The following is a 17,338-nucleotide window of genomic DNA, read 5'->3' on the forward strand; positions in this document are numbered from 1 at the left end:
CCGCAGACGTATCTGCCACAAAATTATCTTTTTTACTGTAAACAGATTTAACACTTTTAATATTATTTTGTAATAAATACTTTAAAACATGCATTGTTTTAAATATTTACAAATATTTTTAGTAAAACACACCTGTTATTTTTGTTCCCTCCTTGGTCTCAGAAGGCACTCCAACACCATATTCATTTTCTCCAGAAACCCGGAAGTAGTAAATGGCACCCTCTTGCAAGCCAGTGACTTTGTAGGACAGGCGATGACAATTGTTTGTCACAGTGACCCAGGCTTTTTTGCTGGCTTCTCGTTTTTCAATAACGTAGTTCTTTACAGGTGCTCCACCATCATTTTCAGGAACATCCCAAGATAACACAACAGATTCTTTAGTTACATCTTTTGCTGCAATATTTGATGGCGGGCCTGGAGTATCAAGAACTTTGACAATTAAAGTCAAGGTAGCAGTGTTCAAGATGTTTTGCAATGTTAATGTGTATTTTCCAGAATCGTTTCTTGTTGCTTTTTCAATAGTAAGAGATGTGCAATTGTCTGAAGTATCAATGCTTGCTCGTGTACGGAGATCAGTGTCTGGTTTGTTCCACGTTACATTTGGAACTGGTTTGCCTCTGAAAGGAACAGTCATTGTGAATGATTCACCAGCCTTTACAATTAAAGTCTTCCGCATTTCACTGTCAATATCAAAGGCAGGTTCTTCTTCTCTTTCTTTTGCCACCTGAGGTTCTGAAACATCACTTGGTTCACTGACACCAACTTTGTTAATGGATTTCACTCTAAAGATGTACTCAGAGCCTGATACTAAGCCCGTTATGGTGTATTCTGTGCCTCTTAAGTTCTGAATAGCAGTTGTCCAGTCAGTTTCATCAGTTTTCTTGTATTCAACTGTGTATCCCGTTACTGGAGAACCTCCATCAAACAGTGGCTTTGTCCATCCAATTGTGATATTTGACCTTGTAGAATCCATAATCTTAGGTTTAGATGGGGGAGACGGCAAGAAGATTGGATCTTCTGCCCGAATCAATGGTGTGGTTTCACTTGGAAGACTGAGGCCAGCAGCATTTTCTGCATAAACCCGGAATTCATATTCACATCCTTCACGGAGACCAGATGATTTAACTCTTAAATCATAAACTGGCTTTTTGTTTACACGAATCCATCTTAGGCTAGTTTTCTCACGCCTTTCAATTACATAGCCAGAGATCTCATTGCCTCCATCAGACTCAGGTCTTGCCCAACACAGAGTTATCGAATCTTTGCTCACACTGGTGATCTCTAAAGACATAGGTGGACTTGGAACTGTAAATGGGTCTAGTGCTTTGACAGCAACACTTTCCAGAGGCTCACCAACACCATATTTGTTAACTCCCATCACTCTGAAAATATACTCGTTACCTTTCAGTAGTTTTGTCACTTTACAGGATGTTGTTCTAAGCTCTCCTTCACAAAGTGTCCATGCAATTCTGCTGGTCTCACGTTTTTCTACAATATAGTAATCAATCTCTGCACCGCCATTTTCTTGAGGGGGTCCCCATGATAAATGGCACTTTTCAGCAGTAAGGCCATTTATTTCTAATGGGCCTGCAGGTGGGCCAGGTCTATCAAGTACTTTGCAATTAATTGTCAAAGATCTTGTTCCTGCAACATTTTGTAATGTTAGAACATACTGTCCTGAATCACCTCGGATACAGTCCTTAATGGTTATTACAGTAGAGTGGTCTGTTGAGGCTATTTCAACTCTAGCTTTTCCTTCAAGCTCCTTTCCATCCTTTGTCCATGAAATCACTGGTATTGGCCGTCCTGCAATATCAGCATTGACTTTAAACACTTCTCCAGCTTTCACAACTACCACATCCCTGAATTTGGCATCCATCATAATTCTTGGAGCCTCTACATCATCTTTTACAGTCACAGGTCCAGTTGATTCAGATGGCTGACTGAAGAGTCCAGCAGCATTCTTTGCAATCACACGGAATTCATATCGCTGGTCTTCTGTAAGTCCACCTACATCGAAGTATGTTTCTTGCACATTAGTAAAATTACACTTTAGCCAACGACCATCTGGTATCTCTCTGCGTTCAATAATATATCCTGTTACTTTAGCTCCACCATCATACTCTGGTTTAGTCCATTTCAGTGAGACAGATGTTCTTGTAATATTAGTAACTTCTGGTTGACCAGGAGGATCACACGGATCTCTTGCAGCAACTGGTTCACATGACTTACTGCATTTGCCTATTCCAGCAATGTTTTCAGCATACACACGATATTCATAAAGTAGTCCTTCATCAAGACCTGTAACTTTCATCTGTGTATCAGGTATAAGGCTCTTGTTGACCTTTGTCCAAAGAATGCTGCTTCTTTCTTTACGCTCCAAATGATATCCTAGTACTCTGCTACCTCCATCATTAACCGGTACCTGCCAAGTCACAATCATGAAAGTCTTAGTTGCATGTGCCACATGAGGAGTTCCAGGTGGTCCTGGAGGTTTAAATGGATACTCTGCCACTACAGAAGGAGAATTAGTGTAAGTACTTTTCCCATAGCGGTTTTCTGCACAAATACGGAACTGATATTCAGAGCCAGTGGTGAGTCGAGATACTTTAATTGATGTTCTTGCAACTGCTGCAGATACTACATCCCATGTTGTTGTGGTAGTTTCTCGCTTCTCCACAATGTAATTGCTAATATGGCACCCACCATCATATGCTGGAGGTTTCCAAGACAGAGTTACACTATCAGCGCTAACTTCATCAATATGCACATCAGTTGGTGGTCCTGGTCTGTCAAGGACAACTACAGTTAAAGAAGCTGTTGTTGATCCGGCACTATTTGAAAGGTGTAATTCATAATGTCCCAAATCTTCATTTGAAGCTTCCTTGATGGTCAGTGAAGTTGAAGTCTTTGATGTCTGAACATTTACCCTGGTTGTCTCTTTTAAGGGATTGCCATCCTTCTTCCAGCTAATGGTTGGAAGAGGTCGTCCTCTGAATGGCACATCAATCTTAAGATCATCTCCAGCTTTCACAGTGAATGTGTTGAAAAGGAGCTCAGCAGATGGTTGGATTTCAATATCTTTTGCAATGACGGGGACACCAAGTTCTCTTGGATCACTTTTTCCTTTTTCATTCACAGCAATCACTCTGAAACTGTACTCTTCTCCCATACTTAAGCCTGTTATTGTTGCTTCTAATGTTTTCACCTGTGTACATGCACTCCATTTTATACTTCCTTTAGTTTGCATTTCTACTATGTAACCAGTAATTTTACTGCCACCATCACTCTCTGGCTTTTCCCATTTAATTGAAGCAGAGTTGCGAGTCACATCAACAAGAACAACCTTTGCAGGTGGAGAAGGTGGTTCAGAAACCTTAATTGGGTCAGGTGTTTCTGCTGGTAAGCCAACTCCATATTCATTTACAGCTAGAACACGGAAGTAATAACTACATCCTTCTTGTAGTTGAGTAATTTTGAAGGAATTCTTAGTGCAGTTGTTTGTAATTGTGGCATATGCCTTTCTTGTGGATTCTCGCTTTTCAACTACATAGTTGGTAATTTTAGCTCCACCATCAATAAGTGGTGGTTCCCAGGCTAATGTTACAAAGTCTTTCTTCACTTCTCTGATTGTCAGGTTTATAGGTGCACTAGGTGTATCAAGCACTCTGACGTTAACAAAAGCTGTTTTTTTACCACTGTTGTTCTCTAGAGTAAGATTGTACCTACCACTATCAAATCTATTCACATTGTCAATTACCAGCATTGTATAGGAACTGGTGACTTCAATCTGAGCTCGCTCACTAATTGTTCCTTCTGCTTTCTCCCATTTAACTTCAGGTTCTGGTCTTCCTTTGATGGTGACAAACAGACGTAATGTACCACTAGCACGTATAGTGACTACTTTTCTGAGATCTGCATCAAGTTCAATTTCAGGAGGTTCAATCTTGTCTGCTGCTATGACTGTACCAGGTATAGTAGCAGGTTCTCCTACTCCTTCTGAGTTGATGGCACAGATGCGGAAGTTATACTCCTGGTTCTCTTTAAGTTTTGTTACGGTGAACTGTTTTGCTTGCAGGCCTGTTGGTGGGGTGCAGGTAGTCCATTCATCAGCAGCAGCTTCTTTTACTTCTACTACATAACCCTTAACTGGAGCACCGCCATCATAAATGGGTTTACTCCAGGCAAGGGAAACTGATGACCTGGAAGTGTCTGTAACCTTTGGATTGCTTGGTGGACCTGGTGGATATAATACATCACAAGCACGATAGAAAATAGAGGGCTCACTAGGTTCCCCTACCCCTGCAGCATTTTCAGCAGAAACTCTAAATTCATAGAAATGCCCATCGGTAAGACCCGTTACTCTGAATCGTAAGTCTGTCAGCCTTTTCTTATTGCATTTGGTCCACCGGATACCATCTTTGTCTCGTTTTTCAAGTATGTAACCTTCAATTTCAGCTCCCCCATTGTCTTCTGGGCGACCCCATGTTACTACCATAGAATCTTTTGTGATTGCTGAAACTTCAGGTGCTGAAGGAGGACCAGGGGGTTTGTATGGATTACAAGCCACAGTTGGCTCAGATTCCAAGGGTTCTCCAATTCCATATTTGTTCACTGCCATTACACGGAAAATGTACTCATTACCAGCAAGGAGCCTGGTTACTTTGTGGTTAAGAGCCTGCACATCTGTTGCTACTTGTGTCCATGAAAGCCTGCTTGTCTCTCTCTTCTCAATGATATAATGTGAGATGCTAGAACCACCATCATGTAAAGGTGGAGCCCATGCCAAGTAGCATTTTTCTGCAGTAACACCTGTAACCTTCAAAGGTCCTTCTGGAGGTCCTGGCCTGTCAAGTACTTTTACAGTAATTGGTATAGATTTTGTGCCACCAACATTTTTGAGGTTAAGTGTATAGTGACCTCCATCTACTCTTATGCAGTCCTTGACAGTAAGAGTTGTTTTCTGAATGGTAGATTTAATTTCCATTCTTGCAGTTGATTCTTCAAGGTCTTTACCATCTTTTGACCATGTAATGTCAGGAACAGGTTTTCCGTGGATATCAGCTTCAAGAACAAAGGTTTCTCCAGCATGAACAACAATGACATCTTTGTACTTAGGATCCAGTGAAGCCCCTGGTGCTTCAATTTCATCTCTGGCAGTAATGGGCCCTGTACTTTCAGATGGTTCACTCAAGCAACCTGCTGCATTTCTTGCAATTACTCTAAATTCATACCGTTGGTTTTCAACAAGACCACTTACTGTAAATTCTGTTTCCAACACATTTGTAAAGCTGGCTTTCATCCAGCGACCATCTGGTAGTTCTTTCTTTTCTACGATATATCCTGTTATTTTACTTCCACCATCATATTCTGGTTTTTTCCACTTCAGCGTGATATTATTTCTTGTAACAACAATGGCCTCTGGGCGGCCAGGTGGGTCACAAGGATCTCGGGCAACATACAATTCTGATACTTTGCTGACTTTTCCAATGCCAACAATGTTTTCAGCAGAAACTCTGAATTCATATTCAAGACCTTCTTCAAGGCCATCTGTTTTATATTTGGTGTCTACAATGAGTGACTTGTTCTGTTTTGTCCAAAGAATGCTGTTCTTATCTTTACGTTCAAGATGGTAGCCAAGAACTCTGCTTCCTCCATCATTAACTGGTTCATGCCATTGTACAATCATATGATCCTTGGAAGCTGCTGTTACAAATGGGGTTCCAGGTGGCCCAGGCACCTTGTAGGGGTATTGTACAACAACTGGTTTAGAATTCAAAGGAGAGCTCTTCCCATATCTGTTTTCAGCGGAAATCCTGAACTGGTATTCAGAACCTGTTTTGAGTTTTGTTGCTTTGATAGTTGTTCTTGCAACAGTTGCTGACACAATGCTCCACGTGGTAGTGCTTGTGTCACGCTTTTCTACTATATAGTTGCTTATCTGACAGCCACCAGTATAATCGGGTGGATCCCATGACAAAACAACAAAGTCTGCGCTAACTTCGTCAAAGCGGACAGGTCCTTGTGGTGGGCCAGGCTTTTCCAGTACAATTATGCTCAGGTGCTCTGTTGCCGTACCCGCTGTGTTTGTTGCTGTTACTGTATATTTACCAAAGTCTTCCTTGTTGCTTTCTTTAATATGTAAGATAGTTGATGTTGATGTATCTTGAATATGTAATCTAGTTGTCTGTTTCAGTGGCTGCTCATCTTTTGTCCAAGTAATAGCAGGTTTGGGTCTACCTATAAATGGTACTTCTATGTTCAGATCTTCTCCAGCCTGTACACTGTATGTATTAAACATCAGTTTGAAACTTGGCTCAATTGTCAAGTCTTTAGCTATCACAGGAATTCCAAGTGCTCTGGGATCACTTTTGCCTTTTTCATTGTAGGCAATCACATGAAATTGATATTCCTGTCCTGGACTCAAACCAGACACAACTGCATTGCATGTTTTGGTCTCACTAACAACACTCCATTTTTCTGTTCCTTTAGGCAGCATTTCAACAATGTATCCCAAAATTCTGCTACCTCCATCATGTTCAGGTTTTTCCCATGTAAGTGATGCGCTTCTCTGAGTCACATCGGTGAGCGTTACTTTCCCAGGAGGCAGAGGTGGCTCTGAGGCTTTGACAGCATCTGTGGTTTCAGCTGGTACACCAATTCCAAATTCATTTTCAGCCATAACTCTGAAGTAATAAATTGCCCCTTCTGTAAGATTTTCAACTTTAAAACTTGTCTTGCCACACTTAGCACTTACATTTGCAAATGCCTTCCTGGTTGACTCACGCTTGTCTATTACATAGTTCTTTACCTTTGCACCACCATCGATAATGGGTGGTTCCCAAGATAATACAGCAGAATCCTTCTTTATATCCTTTACCATTAAATTTTGTGGTGGTCCTGGTGTGTCTAAGACTTTTACTGTAACAAATGCAGATTTAGAACCACTGCTGTTCTCCAACTTAAGAATGTACTTTCCGGCATCATTTCTATCACAGTTGTCAATCGAAAGTTGTGTGTAGTTTATGCCTTTATCAATCTGAACTTTTTCTGTGAATTCACCTTCTTCTCGAGACCATGTGATATCAGGTGTTGGGCGTCCCCTGAATGGTATGTGAATTCTAGCAGACCCGCCAGCTCTAACCACTATTCCTTTCCTTAGCTCTGAATCAATATCAAGTTCTGGAGCTTCAAGTTTGTCTTCTGGTTTTATAGTACCAGGAACTGATGCAGCCTCACCTACACCAACCTTGTTGAGGGCACACACTCGTAGTTTATATTCTTGATGTTCAGTAAGCTTTTTGATTTCAAATCGAGTGGTGCGTACACCTGTCTGTGGAGTAGCAAGTGACCATTCATCTTCATCTGCTTTACAGATTTCTACAAGGTATCCCTGGATTTCACAGCCACCATCATAAATAGGTTTACTCCAACCAAGTGTAACTGAACTTTTGGTGGTATCCACAACATGGGTGTTTGTAGGTGGGCCAGGCTTGAACATGGGGTCACAAGCTTTAAAGTAAGGAGAAACTTGACTTGGTTCACCCAATCCAGCAGCATTTTCAGCAGAAACTCTGAATTCATATTCATGATCCTCTGTTAATCCTGTAACTCTTAATCGCAAATCTGTAATTCGGCGTTTATTGCATTTTAGCCATCTGATGCCTGCTCGGTCTCTCTTTTCTACAATGTAACCTATGATTTCACTACCTCCATCACTATCTGGCCGGCTCCAGCAGACAGTCATAGAATCCTTTGTGATGTTGGTAATTTCCAAGGCCTTTGGTGGTCCAGGAACCACAAATGGATTTTTCATCATTACTGGTACAGATTCTAATGGCTCACCAACCCCATACTTGTTAACTGCCATAATACGGAAAATATATTCATTTCCTTCCAAGAGTTTTGTTACTTTCAGCATTGTAGGTAAAACTTCTGAAGCAACAACAGTCCATGCTAGGCGACTAGTTTCTCTCTTCTCTACAATGTAATGAGAAATATCACTGCCACCATCATGAAGAGGAGGAGCCCATGCCAATGAACATTTTTCAGCTGTAACTCCTGTCACTTGGACTGGGCCCTCTGGAGGTCCTGGCCTGTCCAGGACTTTTACGTTTACTGGTACTGTCTTAGTTCCCGCAACATTGGAGGCTTCTAAAATGTACGTTCCACCATCAACTCTAATAGCATCTTTTACAATTATTAATGCACTGAAATCTGTATTCTTTATTTCACATCTAGCAGTTTCCTCAAGCTCTTTATCTCCTTTGTACCATTTAATGGTTGGTAGTGGCTTTCCATGAACATCAGCTTCAAGTCTGAATGTTTCACCAGCATTTACAGCAATTGTGTCTTTGTACTTTGGATCCATTGAAATTCGTGGCAGTTCAACTTCATCCCTGGCTGTTATTGGTCCTGTACTGTCAGAAGGTTTGCTTATTGCACCTGCAGCATTCTTTGCAATTACTCTAAATTCATATCTTTGGTCTTCAGTAAGCCCTGTTACCGTGAACTGAGTTTCAATGATATTTGTGAAGCTGGCTTTCATCCAGCGACCATCTGGTAAGTCACGTTTCTCTACAATATAACCAGTAATCTTACTTCCACCATCATATTCTGGTTTGGTCCACTGTAGAGTAATAGAGCTTCTTTTTATTATTATAGCTTCTGGACGACCTGGAGGATCACATGGGTCTCGAGCTACATAACACTCAGACACTTTACTTGTTTTGCCTACCCCAACAATATTTTCTGCAGAAACTCGAAACTCATATTCAATTCCTTCTTCAAGATTAGTTGTCTTAAAACTTGTGTCCTGAATAATAGTCTTGTTCACTTTAGCCCATAGAATGCTGTTTTTCTCCTTTCTCTCAAGATGGTAGCCCAACACTCTACTGCCACCATCATTTATTGGTTCATGCCACTGTACGACCATTGAGTCTTTTGTAACTGTTGTCACAAATGGTGTGCCAGGAGGTCCTGGTTCCTTGTAGGGGTACTGTGCTACAACTGGTGCAGATTCCAGTGCAAAGCTCTGCCCATACCTGTTCTCAGCAAATATTCTGAACTGGTATTCTGAACCAGTTTTCAGTTTAGTCACCTTCAGCGTAGTTCTTGCAATAGTAGCTGAAACTGTTTCCCATACAGTGGTTGTTGTATCTCTCTTGTGAACAACATAATTGGTGATTTGGCAGCCACCTGTGTACACTGGAGGATTCCATGATAGGGTAATACTTTCTGCACTTATTTCATCAAACTTCACAGGTCCTACTGGAGGGTCAGGTTTGTCTAGAGTTATAATTTCAACAGAGGCAGACTTTTGCCCAACAACATTAGCCACAGTGATTTCATAAGTGCCACTGTCCTCTTTGCTAGTTTCTTTAATATTCAATATAGTAAGATCAGTCAAATCGCTAACATTGACTCTTGTTGTCTGTCTTAATGGCTGGCCATCTTTTACCCAGGTAACAGTTGGTTTAGGTCGACCTGCAATTGGTACTTCTACTTTCAGATCTTGTCCCACTTGGATACTATAACTGTGAAAAGCAGGTCTTACATCAGGTTCAATCACCAGGTCTTTTGCAACTACTGGAACTGCAAGTGCTCTAGGATCACTCTTACCCTTTTCATTTACTGCCATTACCCTAAAAAGATATTCCTCCCCTTGAGTTAGGTTAGTAATAACCGCTTCAAGTGTTTTCACACGAGCACACTCTGACCACTTCTCGCTACCCTTTGCTTGCATTTCAACAATGTATTGTATGATTTTACTGCCACCATCATGTTCAGGTTTTGCCCAGCTTAGTGAGACACTGTTTCTTGTGACATCATCCACTGTTATTTTCCCAGGAGGCTGTGGAACTTCAGCAACTTTAACTGGGTCACTGGTTTCTGCAGGGAGGCCAATTCCATATTCATTCTCAGCAGAGATTCTAAAGAAGTAATAGCAGCCCTCTTGGAGTTGATCTATTTTCCATGAAGTCTTGTGGCAGTTTGTTACAACAGCTGCGTATGCCTTTCTTGTTGCCTCACGCTTTTCAATAATGTAATTCTTTATTTTTGCTCCACCATCCAAGAGAGGAGGCTCCCATGAAAGTGAAACAGAGTCTTTAGTGATCTCTCTGATTTTTAAATTAACAGGTGCACTTGGGGTATCCAGTACTCTTACACTGACAAAGGCAGACTTTGTTCCACTGCTGTTTTCTAAAGTCAGAGTATATTTTCCGGTATCAAATCTGTTAACATTGTCTAAAACAAGGGAAGTAAAGCTGCTAGTGGTATCAATAATAGCTGCCTCTCTGATCTCACCATCCATTTTACCCCATTTTACATCAGGTGTTGGACGACCTCTGATGGGAACAAACAGCCTTAAGGAACCTCCTGCCCTCACATTTACAATCTTCCTTAATTCCATATCAAGGTCAAGGTCTGGTGCCTCCATCTTTTCTTCCACAATAACAGAACCAGGAACATCGGCATGCTCTCCAACTCCTGCTCTATTAACTGCACATATGCGGAATTTGTATTCATGTTTTTCCACTAATTTTTCAACTTCCATGTGAGTATTCTTAATGCCAGTTGCAGGGGTACAAATTGCCCATTCACCATCACTTACATCACATTTTTCCACAATGTATCCCTGAATTTCAGAGCCACCATCATAGATAGGTTTACCCCATGAAAGGAAAACTGAAGATCTTGTAACATCCACAACTTTAGGATTATTGGGTGGACCTGGCTTGTAAATAGGATCACATGCTTTGTAGTAAGTGGAAGGTGGGCTTGGTTCACTAAGACCAGCGGCATTTTCAGCTGAAACTCTGTATTCATAATCATGATTTTCTATAAGCCCAGTCACTCTGTATCGCAGTTCACTTATCAGGTGTTTGTTACATCTTGTCCAGCGAATACCTTCCTTATCTCGTTTTTCAAGGACGTAGCCTAGGATTTCACTACCACCATCTGAGGCTGGCCTTTCCCATACAACTATCATAGAATCCTTGGTAATGGCTGTGACTTCTGGTGCCTTCGGTGGAAGTGGCACTACAAATGGGTTCTTTGCGAGCACTGGTTCAGACTCAAGCGGTTCACCAACGCCGTATTTATTTACTGCCATGATGCGGAAAACATATTCATTTCCTTCTAAAAGTTTTGTAACTTTGCAATTTAGGGTTTGCACATTTGAATCAACAACAGTCCACACCAAGCGACTGGTTTCCCTTTTTTCTACAATGTAGTGTGAAATATCGCTACCACCATCCTGTAGCGGAGGTTTCCACGACAGCATGCATTTTTCAGCAGTAACACCTGCAATCTCAACAGGTCCTTCAGGTGGTCCAGGTCTATCAAGAACTTTGACATTAACAGGAACTTTCTTTTCACCTGCAACATTCTTTGCCAGTAGTACATACTGACCACTGTCAACTCTAATGGCTTCCTTCACACTAAGGCTTGTTGCAAAATCAGTACTTTTTATTTCCATACGAGCAGTGTTTGTTAGCTCATGATCGCCTTTTAACCACTGAATGGAAGGTATTGGTTTGCCACGAACATCAGCGTCAAGCTTGAATGACTCACCAGCATGGACTATAATAGTGTCTTTGTATTTTGGATCCATACTTATATGAGGTGGTTCTACTTCATCTCTTGCTGTAATTGCCCCTGAGGTCTCAGATGGTTCACTGAAAACACCTGCAGCATTTCGTGCTATAACACGGAACTCATACCTCTGGTTTTCAACTAGACCAGTTACTTCAAACTGGGTATCAATGACATTTGTAAAGCTTGCTTTCATCCAACGACCATCAGGTAGCTCCTTCTTTTCAACAACATAGCCTGTGATCTTACTGCCTCCATCATATGCAGGTTTCTTCCACTGAAGTGTTACTGAGCTTCTTGTGACAATTATGGGTTCTGGACGACCTGGAGGGTCACATGGGTCATGTGCAGTATAGCATTCGGATGCTTTACTTGCCCTTCCAATGCCCACTATGTTTTCTGCATAAACTCTGAACTCATATTCAAGACCTTCCTCAAGACCAGTTGTCTTGAATTTGGTATCCGAAATAGGTGTCTTATTCAGTTTAGCCCACAGAATGCTGTTTCTTTCTTTGCGCTCCAAGTGATACCCAATGATCTTGCTACCACCATCATTGACTGGTTCATTCCATTGTACCACCATGCTGTCTTTTGAGACATTTGTTACAAAAGGTGTTCCAGGTGGACCCGGAACTTTAAATGGGTATTGGGCTATGATTGGCTCTGAAGTGAGATAGGTACTCTTCCCATATCTGTTCTCAGCTGCGATTCTGAACTGATATTCACAGCCAGTCTTTAATCGACATGCTTTTATAGTTGTTCTTGCAACGGTAGCTGACACAATCTGCCAAGCGGTGGTGGAAGTGTCTCTTTTTTCTACAATGTAATTGTTGATGGAGCTACCACCATCGTACTTGGGTGGTTCCCAGGAAATGGTAATACTATCTGATGTTACTTCATCTACTTTTACTGGTCCAGTTGGAGGTCCTGGTTTGTCAAGGACAACAATATTTAGGGTCTCAGTTGCTTCACCTGCAGAGTTTGTAAGTTTAACTAAATATGTCCCCACATCTTCTCTGCATGCTTCTTTTATTGTTAACACTGTGTTGTTTTCTGAACTTTCTGCATTTACTCTTGTAGTCTGCTTCAATGCCACATTATCTTTATGCCAAAACACTGCTGGTTTGGGTCGACCAACAAAAGGAACATCAACTTTTAAATCTTCTCCTGCTAGAACACTGAAAGTGGTAAACAGTAGTTTGAAAGCTGGTGGAATCACAAGATCTTTTGCAACAACTGGTATACCCAGCTGGCGAGGATCACTGATACCTTTCTCATTCTGAGCTGAAACACGGAAGGTGTATTCTTCCCCTTGGATCAATCCTGTGATAGTGGCTTCAGTAACTTTTACTGTAGCACAAGTTGACCACTTTTCACTACCTTTGCTTTGCATTTCTACAATGTAGCCCAGAATTCTGCTACCACCATCATGTTCAGGTTTTTCCCAAGATAAGGATACACTATTTCTTGTTACATCCAACAAAGTTATTTTCCCTGGTGGAAGTGGTCTTTCTGATACTTTTACAGATTCTGAAGTTTCAACTGGAAGGCCTATTCCATACTCATTTTCAGCTAGGACTCTGAAGTAGTAGTTGCAGCCTTCTTGCAGTGAATCAACTTTCCAGCTGGTCTTGTGGCAATTAGCATTAACAGTTGAATAAGCTTTTCTTGTTGATTCACGCTTTTCAACAATGTAGTTTTTTATTTTAGAACCACCGTCTATGAGAGGAGGCTCCCACGTGAGTGTAACTGATGATTTTGTAACTTCCTTTACTTTCAAATCTTGAGGTGCCCCTGGGGTATCAAGAACTCTGACATTCACAAATGCTGACTTACTACCTGAGCTGTTTTCAATTGTCAGTATGTATTTGCCACTATCAAATCTATTTACATTTTCAACAATAAGTAGAGTATAAGAGCTTGTTGATTCAATGCTTGCTCTATCCAAAGATTCCCCATGTTCTCTTGTCCATTTTACTTCAGGTGCTGGTCTTCCTTTAATTGGGACAAAGAGCCTTAGAGTACAGCAGGCTCTGATAGTGACAACTTTACGTAGTTCTGCATCAAGTTCAATTTCTGGAGGTAGCATTCTTTCTTCAGCTTTTGGAGTCCCAGGAACAAGAGCAGGCTCTCCAAGACCTTCAGAGTTCATAGCATATATCCGTATTTTATACTCTTGATTTTCTTTCAGGTCAGTGATGGTAAAAGAAGTGGCCTTTAGACCTACTGGTGGAGTTACAATCTTCCACTCATCTTCTTCAGGTAGTGCAATCTCAACCATGTAACCTGTGATCTCTGAACCACCATCATATATTGGTTTGTTCCATGCTATTGTAATTGAGGACTTGCTGCTATCCAAAACACGAGGATTACCTGGGGGACCAGGTTTAAATACAGTATCACAAGCTTTATAGAATGGACTGGTAGGGCTTGGCTCACTGACTCCAGCAGCATTTTCAGCCATGACTCTGTATTCATATTCATGGCCTTCTGTCAGTCCAGACACTTTATAACGTAAGTCAGTAACAACCCGTTTGTTACATTTCACCCACCGTAGACCAGCCCTATCTCGACGTTCCACGATATAGTTAGTTATTGGGCTCCCACCATCGGAATCAGGATGGCCCCAACAGACAACCATAGAATCTTTTGTAATTGCTGTAACTTCAGGTGTTTTAGGTGGATCAGGTGGCACATATGGATTTACTGCAAGAACAGGCTCTGATTCCAGAGGCTCACCAACTCCATATTTGTTAACAGCCATAACACGGAACACGTACTCATTGCCCTTCAACAGCTTAGTAACCTTCAGTTTCGTTAATGGAACTTCTGTGGCTACAGCTGTCCATGCCAGTCTACTGGTTTCACGTTTTTCAACCACATAATGGTCAATCTTTGCTCCACCATCATCCAGTGGAGGTAGCCATGACAGCACACATTTTTCTGCAGTGACTTCAGACACAGCCAAAGGCCCTTCTGGGGGACCTGGTCTATCAAGAACTTTAACATTGAAGATATGCTTGGCAAAGCCACCAGGATTTGTTGCAGTAAGTGTATAAGCACCACCATCTCTTCTTGAAGAATCTTTATTGATAAGAACAGTAGAGAAATCTGCTGTTTTTATTTCCAATTTTGCTGTGTCTTCAAGTTCTTTTTCTCCTTTTGTCCATGTCATAGTTGGTGGAGGGCGACCTGAAACATCAGCCTCAAGTCTAAAAACTTCACCTGCTTTCAGCACTAAGGTTTCTTTGTATTTAGCATCCACCCTTATCTTTGGTGCTTCAATGTCATCTCTACAAGTTATTGCATCTGATGGCTCAGAGGGCTGACTAACAGCCCCACCAGCATTCCTAGCAATCACACGGAATTCATACGCAGCATCTTCTGTCAAACCACTTACAGTGAATTCAGTCTCTAGAATATTGCTGAAATTAGCCTTCAGCCAACGGCCATTAGGAAGGTCTCTTTTTTCAACAGTGTAGCCAGTTATCTTAAAACCTCCATTGTATTCTGGTTTTGTCCACTTCAATGTAACTGCATGTCTTGTAATGTTCAGAGGTATTGGTTTACCAGGTGGATCTATTGGGTCTAGGGCAAACACAGGCTCAGATGGCTTGCTTGGCTTACTCTTCCCAGCCAGATTTTCTGCTATAACACGGAATTCATATGCAATGCCATCGGTAAGTCCAGTTGATTTAAAGATGTTGCCCGATACCAGCATTTTACTTACAGTCTGCCAAAGAATGCTATTCCGTTCTTTTCTTTCAACATGATAACCCAGAATTGGGCTTCCACCATCAGTAACTGGTTCATTCCAGCTAATGGTCATGGTTTCTTTGGTGACTGCAATCACCTGAGGAGTGCCAGGAGGCCCAGGTACCTTAAATGGATAGTTGGCAACTACAGACTCTGAAGTAATGGCTGGACCAATTCCGTATCTGTTTTGAGCTTTAACACGGAACTGATACTCAACTCCAGTAGTAAGACGGGTGGCTTTAAATGTAGTACGTATCACTGTGGATGCCAATTCATTCCATGTGGTACTGTCAGTTTGACGCATTTCTACAACGTAGTTACTTACTGGTACACCACCATCATTCAAAGGAGGCTCCCATGAAAATGTTAGAAAGTCAGATGAAATTTCATCAAATTTGATTGGTCCAGTAGGAGGTCCAGGTATGTCATGAACCTGAACTGTGATTACTTCACTGACTTCTCCAACAATATTTTTAGCTGACAGTGGATATTGACCACTATCACTTCGTTTACATTCACTGATGGTTAGTATGGTTGCAGTTGCAGTATTTTCATAATTTACCCTTTGTGTTTGCTTAAGTATCTGGTCATCTTTCTTCCAAGTCACAGTGGGCCTCGGACGACCAAGCACAGGGATTTCAATCTTGATATTGTCACCAGCTTTGGCAATGACTGTTTTCTGGTAGATACCACGGAGGTCAAACTCTGGTAGCATTGTTTGCTCCTTGATAATAACTGGCCTGCTTTCTCTTGGAGCACTTCTTCCAGCACTGTTAACTGCCATAACCTGGAAAGTATACTCTTCATTTTCAGTTAGATTCTTTACTACACAGTCCAGCGTTTTCACAGTGGTGATGTGTGCCCACTGGTTGGTTCCCTTTCTCTGTGCTTCAATTACATACCCAGTGATCTTGCTGCCACCATCATGTTCTGGTTTTGGCCAAGCTAGGCTAACTGAGTTCCGTGTTACATCCATAATATTAAGGCTCTCAGGTGGGGATGGTGCCTCAGAAGCTCTTACTGGTTCTGCAGTTTCAGCTGGTTCACCAATACCGTACTCATTTTCAGCCAGCACTCTGAAATAGTATTCACACCCCTCAGCCAAATTAGGAATCCTGAAGGAACACTTCTGGCAGTTGGTTGTGACTGTTGAATATGCTTTCCGAGTTGATTCACGTTTCTCAACAATATAGTTTGTTATACGTGAACCTCCATCTATCAGAGGCATATCCCATTGGAGGGTGATGCTGTCTTTGGTTATTTCTCTAGGCTTAAGGTTTATTGGTGGACCTGGCGTATCCAAGACTTTTACATTTACAAATCCAGTCTTCTTACCAGCAGCATTTTCAAGAGTCATTATATATTTTCCTGCATCGTATCTGGTGCACTCTGTGACAATCAAGAGTGTAAAAGAGTCTGTATTTTCAATACTGGCACGTCCTTTGAGTGAAACATCATCTTTTGTCCATGTAACTTCTGGAGTTGGACGCCCTTTAATTGGCACAAAAATTCGGATAGTTAATCCAGCTCTAACAACAAGTGTTCTTCTTAGCTCTGCATCTAATTCAAAGTCAGGAATCTCTTCCTGGTCTTTGATTTCCACACTTGGAATTATTGCTGGTTCACCAACACCTGCAGCATTCATGGCAGAGATTCTGAAATTGTATTTGGCTCCTGTCTGCAGATGAGCAACAACAAACTGAGTGATTCTTAAAGCAGTTCCTGTTGTGTCTTTTACCCATTCTTCTTCTCCCTCCTTTTGATGCTCTACTATATAGCCAATGATGTCAAGACCACCATCATAGTGAGGCTTGCTCCAGGCCAAAGATGCACTTGTCTTTGTAGTATCAGTCACTTTTGGATTTGCAGGTGGACCTGGTGGGTCTGAAAAGTGACGAAAAGATAAAACATAACATTTCAGAGGAAGTCACTCTTACACTGTCTGAATGTGCTCTCTGCCCATCCCATCCACCCCCAAAAAGCA

General features: G+C 41.6%; 1 protein-coding gene across 1 annotated transcript in view; it reads right to left on the minus strand.

The window, feature by feature from the left end:
• Positions 1–17,338, minus strand: part of TTN (titin) — a gene marked incomplete at its 5' end in the record, with an annotated part of 110,473 nt that overhangs the window by 27,935 nt on the left and 65,200 nt on the right. The window contains 1 exon segment of the mRNA XM_010162153.1: positions 133–17,238. Coding sequence (XP_010160455.1) covers positions 133–17,238 — 17,106 coding nt within the window.

Source organism: Antrostomus carolinensis, unplaced genomic scaffold, assembly GCF_000700745.2.
Source record: "Antrostomus carolinensis isolate BGI_N321 unplaced genomic scaffold, ASM70074v2 scaffold8972, whole genome shotgun sequence".
NCBI classification, from domain to species: Eukaryota; Metazoa; Chordata; class Aves; order Caprimulgiformes; family Caprimulgidae; genus Antrostomus; species Antrostomus carolinensis.